This window comes from Raphanus sativus, chromosome 7 (assembly GCF_000801105.2).
Source record: "Raphanus sativus cultivar WK10039 chromosome 7, ASM80110v3, whole genome shotgun sequence".
NCBI classification, from domain to species: Eukaryota; Viridiplantae; Streptophyta; class Magnoliopsida; order Brassicales; family Brassicaceae; genus Raphanus; species Raphanus sativus.
The window spans coordinates 10,641,657-10,662,467 of record NC_079517.1 but is presented as its reverse complement, the minus strand read 5'-3'; the positions used below and the strand labels follow the sequence as shown (position 1 = coordinate 10,662,467).

General features: G+C 29.5%; 1 protein-coding gene across 1 annotated transcript; it reads left to right on the top strand.

The window, feature by feature from the left end:
* Positions 1 to 10,273: 10,273 nt before the first annotated feature.
* LOC108817373 (alpha-xylosidase 1) lies at positions 10,274 to 14,564 on the top strand. The gene is made up of 3 exons (XM_018590039.2): positions 10,274 to 10,608; positions 10,706 to 11,382; positions 12,517 to 14,564. Exons 1-3 carry the CDS (start codon positions 10,400 to 10,402, stop codon positions 14,400 to 14,402), a joined length of 2,772 nt encoding a protein of 923 aa, XP_018445541.2. The 5' UTR covers positions 10,274 to 10,399; the 3' UTR covers positions 14,403 to 14,564.
* Positions 14,565 to 20,811: the final 6,247 nt, after the last annotated feature.

Genomic DNA, 20,811 nt, shown 5'->3' with positions numbered 1-20,811 from the left:
TATTATAACAAAAATAAAATTCATTCACTGATCACAAAATTTTTAAAGTGAGGTTTTTAACATTTTTAGTAATTTGATCATTTTAAAAAATTCAAAATATAACATATAAGAAAAAAACTAATTTTTATTATATAGTTGATGTAACTGTTTAATTTCTTTTAATAACTTAAAATTAAATAAAAATGAGAGAGGATATAATTTTTAAATTTTTTTATTATTCATAATAATTAATTATCATATATATGTTAATCATATTAGGTAATTCTGTAGTTTTTATTTAAAGAAATAATTGAAAATAATTTGTTATACACTAATAATCAATATAATAGTTAGTTTAATAAAAAGTATAATATATATTATGATGGATCAACCTATTTTCTAAAAATTCTAAGAATCATCTTGGTGATGACACGTGATTAAAAAAAAAAGTTAAAATACTGCAGGATTAATATACATTGGATTAGTGGAAATCCTTTCCAAACTCAAATCATGCAATATAATCAGTGCACTCTTTATCAGTAAGTGCGATCTTCTCAATTGATCGGATTAATGGATAGAACATATTGACATAAAATGTAATATATGTCAAAACAGAATGTGTTAAAAAAAAAAAAAAAACAGAATGTGTTCCCCATTATGCTATTGCGATTTTTTTTTTGAAACTACTACTATTGTGCTATTGCGATATTGGTCATAGAATATTGATTAATGTTATAATCCTAAAGATTGGTCCATTGCACTTAGAATCGCAGTTCCGAAAGTGAAATTGTATTTTCTTCTCAACTGTCCATTTCAAATCGTTAGCATCTACATAACTAGTATCTCAATTTTCAAGAAATAAAATAAGATTATATATTGATTTATGAACATAAAATTTTCAAACACTCATTATTTTTTTTTGTTCAAAAAAAAAAAAAAATAATGAGTGTTTGAAATTTGAGATATCCATGCAAAATTATCTAATATATTAAATATTTTTGTATAGATATCTTACGTTTCATTATATTATTTTATATCTTTTTATTATTTGATTGAAAAATTAGGGATGAAGATTGCTCTTAGAACATCTCCAATGTATACCTCTATATTTTTATCTAAAATAGAGATCTCTATAATAGAGGTCAATTTACTCCAATGTACATCTCTATAATATAGTTTCTCTATTTTAGAGATCTCACTTTTTACCTTTATATTTAGAAATAAAAATGGAAAATCGCTATATTTTCCCTATAAAATAGAGGAACTCTATTATAGAGGTATACATTAGAGCAAATCTACTTCTATAATAGAGTTTCTCTATTTTAGAGAAAAATATAGAGATATAAATAGAGGTGGATTGGAGATGGTTTTAGAGATAGTAGGCTAGTAGCAGTATACTCCTAAGACAATCCTTTGTTGTGCATATTAAGTGTCTCATCGTTTTATAAAATTAACAACAAATTTCCTCAACATATGATGCTATGTAGATGATGTGATGTGTCTTCTTACCCCTTCCAGCATATCCATACAAGAACCGAGTAGATCCATGTTATCCTAAAACAAGTGAGACCTTTTTCAGCCTCATAAAACTTTAGGATATATCACACACCACATAAAAAATTATGCATGCACCAATTAACAAAATCCTAAATTATAATATCTAGATGCGGATGGATCTATCGTTTTCGGATATCCAGATAAATATCTATCTAAATATTATACTATTCATGAGTAACCATATCTGTAAAAGTAGTAATAATAATATAAAATATTTTTAAAATACTAAAATTTTAAGATAATACATAAAGTAAATATTTATAATATATATATATATATACACACACATATATTCGCTATGTTGAGAGAGACTCTCAACAAAAACATAAAGAGAACTAACTACATAATAATTAACATATAATATTATAAAACTAATTTTATGTATAAATATTAATATATTAAATATAATTATTAATACATTAAAATTTTAATATATTTTAAAATACGGATTCAGATATCTGCACTTAAAAATTAAGAAATCTTGCTTTATATTTGGTTTTGACGGATTCGATATTTTATTATCCGGATTCGAATTCCAACATCCTGGATCCACAACAGATTTGGAACGAATCTCGAATAATAAATCCCAAAGATTACATCTCTAAAATACTACTTCTATGATTTAACTTCTACTTTCTAGCCATGTTTGTTATGCGGGTTTTTGTGACAACTATTGTAATAACAACAATGATCAATTAAACTATGAACTATAGTTTGTTTTGAACTAAGTAATCATGGATCAGCAATATCGACCAAATTATTGTATATGATGCTGCTAATAACTAGCTTTCAAGCGATCATTAATTCATACTAAAGATTCCAAACGTTAAACAAACGAATGCTTGCATCTGCCATTACAATTTGTGCTCTTTTCTTGTATCTGCTTAAAGAGTTGGCTCTGTTATGGTCTCTGTTCCACTATGAGTGTGAATGGTTAGTAATAGAGTAAAATAGTTGAAAATTTTTGGTGGAAAAGAGAAGAAATAATTTTTAAAAATTGGAGTAAAGTTTTCCATTTCTTTAAAATAGAGAAAGAATTTACTCTAGTTTCATTAAATTTTAGAGTAAGATGGATAACAACTTTTTTAACTTGATTGGCAGAAAATATGAAAAGAAAGTAATGTTCACTCTTTTTTTTTTTTTTTGTCACGGAGTAAATGTTCACTCTAACATGTAATATTCACTATTCAGCCACACCCTATATAGTATATACAGCCATCCTAGGTAGACCTCTCTGGTTAAAATTTTGGGCCCTGTGTTTGTTTTATATGGTTGGGCCCTTTATTCACCTATATAATTTATCGAGATTCTGATTGTCAATGTGAAACGTCAGATTCTAAAGAAAAAGAATAGGACAAAACAAACCGAACCGGAGTGACTCAATTTGATATCCGCCGATATTTATTTTAAGCTAAAACATGATATATATAAATATATATATATATACACTATAATAGTTTATATTTGTTTTTCTTTTCTTTTTTCAAGGATTTGAATATCATAAAAAATTTGTAATTCCCAAATATGAAACTACATTAAATAATATTTTTTAATGACAATTAATCATTGTGTTTTCAGTTGAGATAATGATATCAAGTTAACTGAACTTTTTAAATGAAAATACAGAAACTCTAGTAACATAATTGTATATTTATTTTTATATTTTAAAGACTAAACTAGATTTTGACTCGCGCTTAAAAAGCACGGATTTATTTTGAAATTAAATATTATTTATATATATTATTATATAAGATAGTGTACAAGCTAAGACGGAACCAAGAAACCAAGATTTACAGAAAAACGAAACTCGAACTGAGCCAAATTCATAAATAATCTAATCTGTGAACCAAAAAAAAAAATTGAACTGAGAATCGAATGAATATTTTTAAGTACAAAATTATATACTTATAAATGTTATCTAGATTTCTAATTCAAAATAATAATTTTTTAAAAAAATTATCTAATATTTTTATCCGAATAATCCGAATTACTCAAATTTTAAACTGAAAATCTAGAATTATCTGATTTTTCTTATAAATCTGAAATGACCAAAAACAATGATAAAATCGGAACCAAATTAATTGGACCCGTAATTTTTGGATATTAGTTGGTTCCAAACCGAACAAAATAGTTACTATTGTTTTATATTTAACATATGTATATTAGTTGTGTCATATAGATGATGATGCACATTCATATAAAATGATACGATTATGATTTCTATAGGCATGTTAGTTGAAATCTATGTATAAATGATTATAATATGAGGCTATTCTAAATTATATAGTTGATATATAAATCACGAAAAAAAATTTCCAGTTAATAAAATACATCAGTTAGAAAATAATCTATAAATGTATAGTCGATTAACTTATCTTATGTGAGGGAAACGACATCAAAAAAAATAATTACTAAAAGTTGGAAATCATTGTTTATTGTATATCATATTTTTGATCTGTTTACGTAAATATCCAAAATATTGGTAACTAATCTTGGTTGATATAGTAACATGGTTAAATTATGAGTATTGGTTGTATAGTTAGAGATAATTAAGGAAATATTAGGTAGGACCATAATACTATTAGTTAAATGAAAGAGTCCAAACAACTTTTTAAATAAATTTATTAAAACTCCTTTCTTTTTAATAGTATTGATTTCGTGCAATCGATTCAATCAGATACATCAATTTTATTTAACATTAATAGTTTGATTATATATATATATATATATATGTATCTGACATATATACTTTATATTAATTTAAGACATATATATATATATATATCTTAAATTAATATAAAGTATCAATATTTCAGAAGTTATTTTTTAATTCCTAATACACATTTAAAATATTATTTTATTATAGATAAAATTATTTTAAGCAACCAAATCATTTGGGGCAGATCTGAAAAATATATGAATTGAATATTCAAAATTGAAATAAACCTAAATTCATGAAATTCACCTAATTAACTGACTTAACTAAAACAATTTAAATATCGTGAAGTTCGGTGGCAAAATCCGCAATTTCCAAATTTGAAACTACGTTATGTAATATTTATTTTTTCCTAACGACAATTTAAACTGTAAATCTCTGATACATTATTCATGGTCATTTTCTGTTGAAATAATGACATCAAGTTAACTGAGATTTTTAAATGAGGATACAGAAACTCAGGTGATATAATTAACAATAAACTAAATTACAAAGTAACATATGCATAACGGTTTTCTAGTTGATCATTGGTCAACATAACATGTATAACCTATTGGTTTACTACAATGTATAGAAACAAAACATATGAAAAACACCTTGTGATAAAATTTCAAAATTGATAACTAGAAGTGAGGCAGTAATGTTGTATCTTTTTCACCAAAAGAAATGGCCCAACCATGATAAAATTTAAAGATTTTAGTAGAAAAGAAAGAGAGTAAGCAGAGAAAAAAAAAAAGAAATGAAGCTGCAGAGAAGCCACGAGAGTTGATGAAGAGATTTAGACGTGATGTGGGCCGTAACGTACCACGTGTTTAAAGGCCCACTTTCTTCACACCATGGCCAACCCATTCTTCCTTCTCCCTTAGTAAATCCCACCAGAAAATTTTAACGTCCGTATGTATTAGAACGAGAGAAAGCTAACATGGGTTGTACTTCTACGTCGGCATAATATTTAACTAGATGATAATATGTCCTGAGCGGAGTGGTTTTTTTTTTAAAATATGTTATATTTAAATATTATAAATAATATACATTTTGTTATTAATAATATTTTTCACGATTAGAGGTGAACATTCAAGTACCATTTAATTATAAATCACACCAGAAAATATTTACTGCAAGAAAGCTAACACGGGTCGTACTTCTACATCAGTATAATATTTAAATAGATGATAATCAGCGTCCTGCGGTAGAGTAATATTTTTTTAAAAAAATATGTTGTATTAAAATATTATAAAAATATACCTTTTATTATCAATAATATTATTTCACATTTGATTAGAAGTGGGTATTCAAGTACCATTTGGTTTGGTTCGGTTCAGATCTTTGTGGATTTGATTTGATTCGAATCTTCACGGATTTGGATAACCTATTTATTTATTTTTCAAAATTTAAAGTTCATATATACCTAAATTTTTCAAAAAATCTAAAAATAAAAATAATATATAACATATAAATTTAAATAATGTATGTCAAAATACTTAAACTTAACATAAAATTAGTTTAGCTTAAATATTTGGATACGAAATCAATAGATATTTTAAGTATTTTTGGTATTATTTAGCCTCCGATTTGGTTTACTGAACCGGTAGAGCATATTTCATAGTTTAGTTTTCTTGTTGTAAAAAAAAATCATTTCGCTATTTTAAACATGCACTTATAACTATTTGTATATATTTCTAAGTATTTTGGACAACTTAAAAACATTTTTTTTATTCTTTTAGATATTAAATTTAAAAATAATTAATATATTTAAGTATATAAATATGGTTCAAATATATTCGAATATCCGAAATATTTCGGTTCGGATCGGTTCGGTTTCTGTTCTCTACATATCAAAATTTTGAACGCATTCGGATATCTAACCAATTTGGTCAAATTTTCAGTACTATTTTTTTATTGGATTTGGTTCGTTTTTTGGATTCTGATTTTTATTTCCAACCCTATATTTTATTGTAAAAAAAAATAAACAAAAATGATGATGGTTCATATTGATTTTGGGTATGCAACAATTTTTAAACCAGAACACATTTTACTATGTACGTGATCTATTTAGTTAATCAATAAAAAATGTTTTAGATCCATTTAAGAAAAACAATGGGTTGAACTTTAAAAACATTACCATTTCAGATATTGTTAATCAACACTTCCAAATATTCTATGTCGGTATTGTGATGAATAGAAAGAGGTTTAGGGTTAGGAAAGCAAATTTGTTTTGCAATCCATGTTCTTACTAGGTAATTTCAACATTTTCTAAGTAAATCTTCGTTGTATCGATATCTTGTAAGATTTTTGAAAAATATTAAATAATTATTTTATTTATTTTATATGGTATATAACTAAATTTAAATTATATTGACATAAATATATAGTATATTTGAATATAAATATTTATTATCGAGACTTTATAATCATATGGTTTTATAAACATTTGTATATTTGATGTAACAAAATAAAATTATACCATTAATCTCAAAATTTTCGATGTAAGATTTTTATGATGAAAATTTCAAAATTAAAATATTAAAGTCTTAATTCTTTTTCAATGCAAATTTCAAAACTCACATATTTATGTATTTTCAAATGGTACACAGTTTAATTTAAACAATATATATGTATTTTTTATTTAATATGAATGTTTATTACATAAAAATTCATATTAATACGATTATATAATTATTTGTATCCGACAGAAGACTTACATGGAAGTCTTCTGTGATAACCAAAGATTTGACCAAAAACTCGGAATAAAACTCTATAAGACTTCCATAGAAGTCATTTAACTAAAATCTAATATCTAAGTTTTATTTTTATTACAAAAGTAACGTGGACGACTTTCACGGAGAGTGAAAGATTTTCACCTAACAATGGAGAATACGTCCATTAACAATTGAGAAAACTTCCATGTAAATTTTCTAGAAAAAACCAAATCAGTTTAGTGAATTATAAAACTTACATGTTTATCCTAGAAAATTTACAGGTAAGTCTTCTCTGGTATTCTCGATAGTTTTTTTTTAATAAAGAAAAGTTGGAAGAGTTCAAAAAAAGTTGTCTCTGAAAAACAGACATAAGTTCAATTGTAAAACTAACATCTTAACTGAATTATTAAAATTTTAAAGATTTCAAATAGCAAAGTTTGTGAATAACACATAAACTAGCCGTTAGTTATATACTATTTATTTTTGTGTATAATCATTTTTATATTAATACATTGTAATTTTCAAAATAAGGAAATAGGTAATATATAGTTGTAGATATAAAATTTGAACATATGTTAGAAATTTTATTTTGTATAAAATATTACATAATTTATGAATTTTAATATTTTTAAACGGTGATATTTTATTTATTTAAATGAAATTAGTTTTTATGTTAGTTTAACAATTTAATATAATTTTGTATTTAATCCGTTTACTACTTTTATTTTAATGTAATACAGACTATAATTATAAAACTTATAAAAGAGTATAGAATTTTTTTAATAAAGTTTATTTAACACTAATTTATAATAATATTATATAACTAATTACAAAACTAATAAATGAATTATTATTAATATCTTTATACCTATTAAGATTTTTTTAAAATGTTATATATTTAATAAATTAATGTAAATAATCAAATAGGTGCAACTAATGAAATAGATTTAATATAACTTTTTATAGTAGTTAAAAATTGTCCTTCTCTTGTAAATAAAGAAGATTTGTATGATACTCTCTTCATATTTGAAAATTGATGTTTTGGAAATTTTTGTCGTATTTGAAAATTGATGTTTTAGATTAACATTTTTCATTAGTGCCTCTTGTTTTTTTGTGCTTTGGATCTTCGTTTCAAAAATTTTAAGTTTTTCCATTTACTGTCTTTTTCTGTATTTGACTGTAGTTAAAAAATCCATAACATTTTAATATTGAAAGGCTGTTAAAAAATAAGGAAAATAAAAAACACGCTCCAATTTTAGAGACCGAGATGTATGGAGCCACGTTGAAACAAATCACCTCCTTATATATTTTTTGATATATAAATTCAAACTCTTTATTGCTTTATTGAACATCGCACTAAATCCCAAATACCGTATAATATTTGGTCCACGTGAATATAAATGTATATTGTATAAAAAACTATTCTGACAATAAAAACATTTTTAACACTGGATAATTTCAATATTATTAATACGGAAATATGACATATACGATTTTATAACCGACAATTTAATCTGTTTTATGAAATTTACGTTTGACTTCATCATTTTAAGCTGTCATGTGAGATTCATGCTTTATAATATTCTTTTACATTATATTAATGGTCTTTTGTAAATCATTTCTCCATTTCTTTTACACAATTTGTTTTTTCCGGAAATCAAAACCTATACCTTTTAATCTAGAACCATTAATGAACATGTAGTCGAACCCATAAACCAAAAGGCTTCCTTAAAAAAAATATGTATGTAATACTTATCTATGAAAAATTAGGAATTTATTGTATATATTTTAGAAACAGTAGTTACTATCATTAGTAGTGTTGTTTAAATTTTATAGATTCATTTTTCTTTTCAATAATTCATACATACTTTACACACATTAAACTAGAACTGTGATTAAGGCTATTATATTTAGGGGGGACTCTGATACTCAGTGTGATACAGTGTGATACTACACACCTTGAGAAAATGTGATATTTAATGTGAAAGATATGGTATCAAGAGGAATCAGTTAATCATATAGTTTTTCTATGGAATCAGTTTTTATTTTGTAAACATGGATCATTTGTTTTGGATGACTCCATAAATCATAGAAAATATTTAATTTGTCTCGAGATACATTTGGAAATAGCAAAATGATAAAAATTTAATAGAATTGGCAGACTATAAAAGTACTAAAAACATAACTGATATTCTAGAAGGAGGCTCAAATTCCACTGATGCATAAACACATGTTGTAATTATAATAAATGATGAAAAAAACCCTGAATATGCCTCTAAGAATAGGAAGATGGTGTTTTACAGATTGATTTTGAAAGGATAAAAAGTTATATTATACAATGGCAATGATCGGTATACTACCGGTTTAGATGGATTGATGAGAGCCAGAAACATAAGAAAGCATTTCCCCATCTACATGCAGAATTGGAAGTTTTTATTTGGACGATAAAATGCATGAAAAAATTACGACAATTGTTTGTACTGTTTGAGATAGATTATTTTCGGTTGGTGAAGATGGTTTAAAAACCCGAAAATGACCTGATTTTGCATTCTATCTCGAAGAAATACAATATATCATAGAAAGTTTCATAATGTGCATGTACCCCGGATTCAAAATAAAATGACGGATAGTCTTGCATGTGGTGTTTGAATTCTACCGCTTTATTTTGTCTTCATAGACAAATAGTTTCATGTTTGGTTAGAAAAGTCTTAACAAAGTATGTTTATGCTGATAATAAAATAAATGGACTCTCAAATATTGGATTGTGAGCAGAAATTTGAAAAATATTTTTTTGTTATAAATAAACGCGAATCAAATTTAAAGAAACCAAAAAGCAAATCGAATTGAGACAAATATCCGTTTATGGTTTGAATGAATAGTTTCATAATTCTTTAGATTCATATTTATAACAGCCTCCAAAATTCGATTTTCCTTTCTCTAAAATAATACATATATATTTAAAAAAAAAATTCTTAAAACAAATGTTGAAATTTTATTGGCGCATAGAAATTTAAAGCACTTCCGTATGCAACAATTTTACTCGTGAAGAAACTTGCAATTCAGTAAAACTCACTTGTTTAATTCACTGATTAATCAAACAATCCTTAAACTCATTCATTTGATAAAATCTATATACAAAGCTCAAACAAGAAAATTCAAGCAGAGCGGCTGAGTGAGTTCAGCTCATTTTTCACAGACCATTTGTTACAACTATTTAACCCTTTATCAAAAAAAAAAAAACTATTTATCGGGCATAACTAGTTAAAGATACCAGTATTTTGTATTTACCGAAACACGTCAAAACATTTTCTACTATTTATGGCCTTGTTAAGTGTTTCACAAACTAATCAAACCTTTAGAGGGTCTCTTTTACTCCCTCATTCTCTCCCTCCATTGCTTACACTTCAGTGTTTACACTGTCTAGTGTAGAGCATCACTCCCCACTACAATGGCTTCTCCAAAAACACTTGTTTCATCTCTTCTCGTGACTTTAATGCTCTGTTTCTCACCCATCCACTCCTCCAACTCCATCGGCAAAGGCTACCGTTTGATCTCGGTCGAAGAATCTCCAGACGGTGGTTTCATCGGCTATCTCCAAGTCAAACAGAAGACCAATATCTACGGCTCAGATATCACCACCCTCCGTCTCTTCGTCAAGTAAGCTTACTTACTTACTTACACACACCACTTCTTTCGATTCTCTACTTCGCACCCTACCTAACCTTCTCTATTTCTGACCGTTGGATTTTCACAGGCACGAGACTGACAATCGCCTCCGTGTCCACATCACCGACGCCGAGAAACAACGATGGGAGGTCCCCTACAACCTCCTCCCCCGAGAACAGCCACCACCGACGGCGGGGAAAGTCATCGGAAAATCTCCGACCACAGTCCAAGAGATCTCTGGTCCGGAGCTGGTCTTCAGCTTCACCATAGATCCATTCAGCTTCGCAGTGAAACGTAGATCTAACGGCCAAACACTCTTCAACACAAGCTCAGACACAAACTCACCCTTCGGACAAATGGTGTTCAAAGACCAATACCTAGAGATCTCAACTTCACTACCCAAAGACGCATCGCTCTACGGCCTAGGCGAGAACTCGCAAGCCAAAGGGATCAAGCTCGTCCCTAACGAGCCTTACACTCTCTACACGGAGGATGTGTCGGCGATCAACCTAAACACCGATCTGTACGGTTCGCATCCGGTTTACATGGATCTGAGGAACGTTGGAGGGAAAGCTTACGCTCATGCGGTTCTGCTTCTCAACAGTAATGGTATGGATGTGTTTTATAGAGGAACGTCTTTGACTTACAAAGTCATCGGAGGTGTTTTTGATTTTTACTTCGTCGCTGGACCTTCGCCTCTTGATGTCGTTGATCAGTACACTTCCTTGATTGGACGGCCAGCTCCGATGCCGTACTGGTCTCTAGGTACGTACATGTTTATTCCGGTTATGTTTCACTGTCTTTAATGATTTTTGTGCTAATTGGATTAGGTTAGAAGACAATTAAAGACTTTATATAGGATTAGTGATTGTGTTTGTGTAGACATGCCCTATTCAACTCTTTATTTAGAATTAAAAAATTATAACACTCTATAAACAGAAAACTATAATTTTCGTTTAAAAAAATATACATTGGAGTAAGAGTGAAGCCAGTGGCAGGGGTAGCTTCTTGTGAGGCTGTCAAATGATCCATATGGATTTTTTAAAAAAGAAAATTTTACTTGTATTTGAAGTTAATAATTGAGAAAATGTTACAGATTTAATCTACTAACCCATATGTTATTATGTTATATGCTTATTATATAATTGACCCCTCTGAAAATTCTAGCTGGTTCCGCCACTTAGTAAAGCTGAACTATATTTTTATTCTGTTCTTTGAGTCTAATAAAAAGGAGTTGGAAATAATCTAATGTGTTCCTTTAATATATTAATAATTTATGAATTTTTTTGTAGTTATAAAAGAATGCTATTTATAAATTAGAGTAAAAAGTAACATTATTTTGTAAATATAGGTAAATATAACATTTTATTTTAGAGAAACATATTAAAATGAAACACACTTCTATATTTAGAGTTTTTTTATTTTTAAAGAAAATATAGAAATAGAACGAATCTCTGCCTGATATTAGTATGAAATTGCAGGTTTTCTAAGTTTTGACTGTTAGTCAAAAAAGAAGTGTCACATGAAAAATAGATGTGCCTATCATTGCTAATCTGAGTGATGAAAATTGTTTTGATATTAATCGTGTTGAATATTCCTTAAACGTCACGTGGTACTGTTGGTAGGAAATTCATTGTAGAGTATACCTTCTCCGACACAACTTTTAGTAGTGTTACCCAGCGGTCGGTTTCTAATTATGTTTCCCACCAATCAAAAAAGATATGAACGTGAATATGTGTAACATTGCTTTCCTCTTTTGTTGTTTCTTCCTTTAGGCGTTGAAAAGTTGACTCTTGATCAATGATTATAATTAGTCACATGATCTTGCTATATGGTCTTTGCTAGAAATCAACCGTGATTCTATTTTTATATACTAATCTTGTATGGATTTTTGTGTAGGCTTTCACCAATGTAGATGGGGATACCATAACCTATCAGTCGTTGAAGACGTGGTGGACAGTTACAAAAAGGCTAAGATCCCACTCGACGTTATATGGAACGATGATGATCACATGGACGCACACAAAGACTTCACACTTAATAACATCAGCTACCCTCGTGCTAAGCTACTGAAGTTCTTGGACAGAATCCATAAGATGGGAATGAAGTATATTGTCATCAACGATCCTGGTATTGGCGTCAACGCTAGCTACGGTGTCTACCAACGAGCCATGGCCAATGACGTGTTCATCAAGTATGAAGGAAAGCCTTTCTTAGCTCAAGTCTGGCCCGGTCCGGTTTATTTCCCTGACTTCCTTAACCCTAAGACGGTCGCTTGGTGGGGAGATGAGATCCGCCGCTTCCATGAACTAGTCCCGGTAGATGGTCTATGGATCGACATGAACGAAGTCTCCAACTTTTGCTCAGGGCTATGCACAATCCCAAAGGGGAAGCAGTGTCCGAGTGGAGAAGGACCTGGTTGGATTTGTTGCTTGGACTGCAAGAATATAACCAAGACAAGATGGGATGATCCTCCTTACAAGATCAACGCTACTGGAGTCACAGCTCCTGTCGGTTTCAAGACCATCGCCACAAGTGCTTTACATTACAACGGTGTGAGAGAGTATGATGCTCATAGTCTCTACGGATTCTCCGAGACCATTGCAACACACAAGGGCTTGCAGTCTATCCAAGGCAAACGTCCTTTCATTTTGTCCCGGTCTACTTTCGTCGGTTCGGGTCGGTACGCTGCTCATTGGACCGGAGATAACAAAGGAACATGGCAGAGCTTGCGTGTGTCTATCTCAACAATGTTGAACTTCGGAATCTTCGGTGTTCCTATGGTTGGTTCAGACATTTGTGGGTTCTACCCTAAACCAACAGAGGAACTTTGCAACCGTTGGATCGAAGTAGGAGCGTTCTACCCGTTTTCGAGAGATCACGCCAATTATTACTCACCAAGACAAGAGCTATACCAATGGGACACGGTTGCAAAGTCAGCTCGTAACGCTCTAGGTATGAGATACAAACTCCTTCCTTACCTCTACACTCTTAGCTACGAGGCTCACATGACGGGTGCACCAATGGCTAGACCGCTCTTCTTCTCGTTCCCTGAGTACACCAAATGTTACGGCTTGAGCACACAGTTCTTGCTAGGAAGCAGCTTAATGATATCCCCGGTTCTCAAAAAAGGCAGAACACAAGTAAAAGCACTGTTCCCACCAGGTTCTTGGTACCACATGTTCGACATGACACAAGCCGTTGTGACCAAGACGGGTAAGCGCGTGGCTCTCCCTGCTCCGTTGAACTCCGTGAACGTTCATCTTTACCAAAACACTATATTACCCATGCAACAAGGAGGGTTGATATCTAAAGAAGCGAGAACGACGCCGTTTAGTCTCGTTATTACATTCCCTATGGGAGCTACCGAGGGATACGCGACGGGTAAGCTCTACCAAGACGAGGACGAGCTTCCGGAGATGAAGCTAGGAAACGGACAGTCCACGTACGTTGACTTCTACGCTTCGGTCGGAAATGGAACTGTGAAGATGTGGTCACAGGTGAAGGAAGGCAAGTTCGCGTTGAGCAAAGGATGGGTCATTGAGAAAGTTAGTGTTTTGGGACTTAAAGGGGCAAGGCCAGCTTCTGAGATTGAGATCAATGGAAGTCCCATCTCGAACGAGGCTAAGAAGATTGAGGTAAGCTCGAAGGAGCATACTTATGTGGTCGGGTTGGAAGAGGAAGGAGAGAACAAGAGTGTGATGGTTGAAGTTAAGGGGCTTGAGATGATGGTTGGTAAGGACTTTAACATGTCGTGGAAAATGGGTGTTAATGGTGCAAATTAATTTGCATGTGGGAGTTTGGTGAAGTATTGGAGAAGAGAATGAGATTATTTACTAAAGATGGGAATAGAGGTTTATTTTGAGATTGTGTCCCCTCTTTTATCAGAAGATGTGTTGTTTTTCGTTGGAATAAAAATTGAAAGTAAAAATATTATAATTATGTGACTTTAATTTCAGAAGGCAATCAAAATCGACAAAATATAAATGTTTACCTAATATTGTTCATGTGAATTTAATCTTGTTATATGATAAAATTTAATAATTCATATAAAATTGTTCTTTAGTCGCTGTGTCACACTTTCGACAAATAAATTGTGACATGAAAATTAGAACCAAAGTCACATACATGTGAAGATTTCTGAAACATATAAACGTGCATAGTACATTTGACATTATCAACTTAAGCCGATACGTAATCAACTCTTCTAATACGTTTCAGTGTGTTTTGTAAGATTGAAATTGACTTCGATTGTATTGGGTTAAGCTTTAGAACCTATGGCAACAGGAGCGGTTGACTGTTTACTAGCATGTTATAATCATTGATCATTTGGTGTGATTCGTAGTCCATTATCTTCTAATGTCTTGACTTTCTTAAAAATTATGTTACCAGTTTTTTCGTATAATCCACAAGATGACAAAAAAAACCATTGTGAAAAGCTTAATTAGTAGATTGTCGCCATCTTGACGGATTCTTGTCTTTGATGATACACATGCAAGATCTAACAGTGAAGACAACAGAATCTAACAAGGCTAGGCAAAGAAGGTCTATGACTGGGTCTAATCCAAGAAGCCTACTAGATGAAAAATCCATCCCACAAGATCTAAATATTTGTTAGCCCTACGACTTTATAACACACACATCCAAAAGAAAAGAGCACAATTAGGTTGTATAGCTGCTGTTTTTCAAACCCGTCTTTGCTATGTTGTATAGTCGATTGTTTGTTCGTCTCGTGTTTAGTTTGTTGTGTATGCTTTGTGTTCTTTTTTGTTTTGCTTGTCTGGTCTTAGCTTTCGCAATGGTTCAATGGTGAGGAGAGAGCGGAGACTGTGTTCTTCCACTCCGATTAACCGAAACCAGACGGTAACCAGATAAGCTGTATCCGGAATTATGATAAGCATCTTGTCTGTGTAGTTTCTCATTAGAGTTGAGTTCGGAAAACCTCGCTAAGTAATTCGTTCGTGTATCATTCGAAAGTGTACCAGAGTAGTATTAAATCGTACGGATTTTACTTTATGCCAATCCGGGTTGATTAATGAAATTTTTTGTTTTAAAGAGCACAATTAATTATTATTACGCCCTTCCCTTTCACAAGTCGTTGGGATAATTAATTGCCAAACCATAGCAACCTAAGTAGTACTAGTATTATTTTAGTTAAACGAGTGACGGACTGTATCGACTATCGAGTCATGAAACTTATTTGAGTCGTAAAACTTGTCAAATGTTTTCAACTTGTCGGCTTTACTTCTTCTCCTCGTTAATTTGAAGTTTTTTCCGTGTTCACAATTATTTACACACACTGTTTGAAACTATATATTATTGTTGTAACCAATTATATGCAAGTTCTGACATACTCCTGCGATAATATATCATAACTAACTTTTTCTTGCCCAAGTGTCATAACTAAATTGCATTGGTAATTATAACATATCTGCGATATCTTTCTTTACAGTTAAGGTTTTTGACTACTATACATTAACCGACTATGTTTCACATCAGAAAAGGTAGAAATAAAAATTGTGCAACAAGTTTTGCCGGAAAAAAAAAAGTGCAACCAGCTGGTCTTGAGAAACGAGCTAAACAGAGGGATTCGCTAGTCCATATCACAAAACGATAAGCAGGTGGCAATAGTGAATACGTGGAACGAGATGAGACAGGTTAGGTTAGGTGGTGACAGTTTTTTTTTCTTGGGCGGGAAGAATAAGGCGGGAAAGTGGGACCCGTAGAGTGGCAGGCGGCTAAATGGCGGGGAACAGAGTCACGCGCCACCGTTTGCGTGACACACTTACCTTCTTTTTTTCTTTTATGGGCCCCAATTTTCTTTTTATTTTCTTATGTTAACATCCATCTTTTCGGGTCAATTTCTTTAACCTTTTTATATTTTCACGCTTTTGTTAGCATATACTCCCTTCATTTCTTAAAGAGTGTCGTTGTGACATTTTTCCCACAAATTAAGAAAGTTGTTGAAATATATGTAAGTTGTAATTAATTATACCTCTTTGACCAATAGTATTTTAGATAAATAAAATTATTTATAAAATCAATACAGTTTGCAATTAATTTTCAGCTGAAAATTAGTATAATTTACATTGGAATTGTAAAGTAACATTCTTTGTGTAACAAGAAAATAAACTCAGAATGACACTTATTATGAAACAGAGGGAGTATTATTCAGTAAAACCGAAACTAATTGTTTTGGAACTGTATAATTTTTTTCTAAAAATCATGAGGATCCAGAATAACTTTATAAACCCAAAGATTAATCTCATATACACAACTTATCGATTAATATAGTACCATTAAATCGCCAGAAATCAAATCAAGAGGAAAAACTCCAGCTCCCTTTCACTATACCAAAATCTTTTAGTTTTTTTTTTAATTGTATAGTTAAATTTTTTTTTTAAGTACAAGAGTTTTACTTCGCATTTTGCCATAGAAACTTATTAGTAACTTCCGTAATTTTATTGAAAAGATGACATTTTGTTTTTGAAGTATGTAAATAATAACTTCAGTTTAGTTTACGTTTTTCTCAAGGATTCCTCCATTAACAAAAAAAACTAGTAATAAAATTTTACTGTAAATTTTTCAAATTTTATTATAAATAATTATAGTTATTATGAGTGTTTTAAAGGTTTATTATAAATAAAATTAATGACTATCAGTGTTTTCAAAGATTATTATAAATAAAATATACAAATAGAGAAAAGTATAACTATGTATTAGTGTATAAATGTAAATATAACTTCTTACATACAAATGAATTAATAATCGAGAATTTTACCATAAATATTAGTATTCTCAAATGTTTATTATAAATAATTACTATTAATAATTAATGTTTCCAAAGATTATTATAAATAAATAAAAATTGTGTAAATAGTATTCGTGTAAAAATGTAAATATAACATCTTACATACAAATGAAGTAAGTATCAAGGTTCTTACCGTAGTTTTGTATTAGCTAAAGCTTCAAATAGGCAAAATAAAATAAATCCAAAATTAAATACAATAAATATACTCTTATTTTGCTACAATATATTGACTTTGTTATATGCAAAAATTATAATATAAATCAGTTATTTTGACAAAAAATATTTAAAATGTATTTAACTTGAAATGTTGTAAAAGTCAAAATAGATCTAAACATTTTCGAATATTACTAAAATATAAAAATTTAATTAGTATGAGCAAATAAATTTGGAAAGAGACTTACAAAATGACATACTTAAAATAGTTGCATTATTTGTATTTTATTTATAAACCGAGACAAAATTTATAAAATAAAACAGATTTCATAACATGAATATGATGATCATAAAACTTAAAATAAATTATTAACAGTATAAACTATATATAACAATTAATTACATAATAAAAATAAAATTAATTTGTATGAATATTTTATATATTTTTATTATTAATATAAGAGATATATAAATATTTAATATTACATAACATATAATTTATCTTAATATATCATTTATATCAGAAGTGATCATTTAAAACCAAAAAAAAGTGAAATGGAACGTGTATTCTGTCAATCTGTCCAATTTAAATTGAGGGTTAGGTTATGTCTACGTAAAAAAAAGAATGTTTTTTCATAAAGTTTTTGATATATGATTTGTGAATCTATAATTGCTTTTCTATATTTTATTATTTGTTATTTTAAACTAATTGGTTGCAAGAAAATGTTGCCCTAGTAATTTTATAGTTAACTATTTTAATACAGTTACTAATAAATTTAATTGAAACTATTTTTTTATTTTAGCGATATATACCTGTAATCTATTTTATATTATATATTTTTGTTAGGTTTTTTTATATTGTATATCAGTTAGAGTTGTGCAAATCTATATTTTGACTTATATACTAATACTATAGTTATGGTAATTTTAATTCAATATAGAAATTAAATTTTAATTTATTTTTATACAATAACTTTATATGTCTTACTTATATCATTCAAATAAAAAAATATTTTGTGTTGTAATAATATCTTTATTTTACAATTATTTTTTCATAATAGTAATATCTTTATTTTACAATTATTTTTTCATAATAGTATGATTGCTTTTTTATTTTCAATGTTTTTATACATCAACTTTGATAGTAAGTTGACTGGGATATGAATAATTAATATTTAGAAGTATACTTATAATTATTATTTAGTCGATGTATAAAAGACATTATATTTATTATAGAAAATATTTAATGTTATGTTAGGATAATAGTCTGGGTTTCAGATGAATGGGGGATTGATTTTATAAAGATCACGTGATGAAGTGATGGACCATTATATTTTCAGAAAAAAAAAAAGTGATGGACCATTAGATTTCAAAGGGTCCTTTCTGCCTATGTCAACTTGGCAGGTGGCGAAGAGCCAATGTCACTTGACGACCTGATGCTCCAACTCCAATGAACCCCTATCTTAATCTCATCTGCATCTCACATGCAAGACAATTAGATTCTATTTCTAAACATTTCGTGCTTAAACATACTATACACTTTCCCCTTTTTTCTTAGCTATTATTGGCATCACCGGATCGTGGTAATTAAATTGTGTCACAACTTTACATATTTAACCAAATTATATATATGCAATTGTGTGAATTTTTTTTCAACTACATATTTTATCAAGTTTTTTTCAGGTAAATGATTGCCTCGTAGAGCCACTTTTACCAATGCTATTTGATTTACATGAAAGAATCACATGCTGCTCTGTACACGAACTTTATGCGAGAGATTGGACACAGATGTTATACATACGAAGAATATGGACTAAATAAAACATCAAATAATGTGTGATAGTTTTTGGGATTTTGCTTATAATTATTACAAGAAATCATATGTTTATTTTTTATCTTTTTATTTTCTTTTTGTTAAAGGGTTTAAATCATATGTTTATAAAGTGACCAGATTTTGAATAGCGAGAGTTGCCTTCTCGTTCTTTCACATACAGATTGTTTTGGTTTTACAATTATTAGAAGATGTTCAGAAAAAAACTAAATGTGATTTTCTAAAGCAGATGCTTGATTTTGGTATATACAATACGAGGAAAAGAAAAGACAAATCTCATAAATTTACCGAAGTTAGCTCTAAGCTTTAGTTTGGTTCTTTAAGTCGATATAAGGTCACAAGAGGACTCACAGCAGAGTAATGTTGTCCCTGTCTATCATAATCACCACTATAAGTATAACATAATGGTGTATTCCTTTATACCATATACCAGTATATCATAATACAAAGACCACTTCTTATGTTGCTCGAAAAAAAAACCACTTTTTATATTTTGTAAAATTTGATTTCATTGTCACTTTTACAAAAATTTAGTAGGGTTATGAGGTTAAATGTTATGATTGATGATAGAGACTATAACTCCCGTTTAGTAAGATTGAAGCAAAATATAAGAAGTCTTTTTCGTGCATGTGTCACATGTGTCTTAAACATTATTCTCTAAACTTAGACAAAAACGCTATAAAATCAGCACTTTCTTTCCACCTCCGTAATCATATGGTATTGTTCCTTAAATCGACAGCTTGTTGTTTAATAATCTTTTCGATTTGATACTTATTCCACGACCACCTCACTACTTTGTTTCAGTACTGTATAAAATAATTTTGAACATTTTAAACCGAGTGAGAGAAAGTCAAGACTCATATGATGTATTAACTTCAAATTATTTTTAACAACGGTTACAAAATTGTCCCTAAGTTTCAAGTTTAAATGAGCATAAAATCGTGAATCTAAAATTTAACTCCGACGATGCAATTTGTATGTGTTTGTCTATTTCATCCGGTACAAGATAACTATTTTTTTGGTCAAACATTTCATATTAGCCCATAGGCTTGGACATTTTGCCCGAAACCCGAATATGTATCCGAACCCGATCTGAAAAATATGAATCGAAATCCAAATCTAAATACCCGAACATGTATTGAATTAGGAGATATTGAATATCTGAATCCAAACGAATAATATCTGAACTCGAATGGATATCCAACGATAGCCAAACATATTTATACTCAACTTTATATTACTAATTTACATCTTTCATTTTATTTAAAATATTTATATTGATGGTACATATACTTTAAAATCATATAATATACATATAGTTATGAACAAAATAATTTTTGATACTCATATCAAATTTTTTGTTTCATGTCTTAAAAAACTTATGTCTAAAATTTTAAAA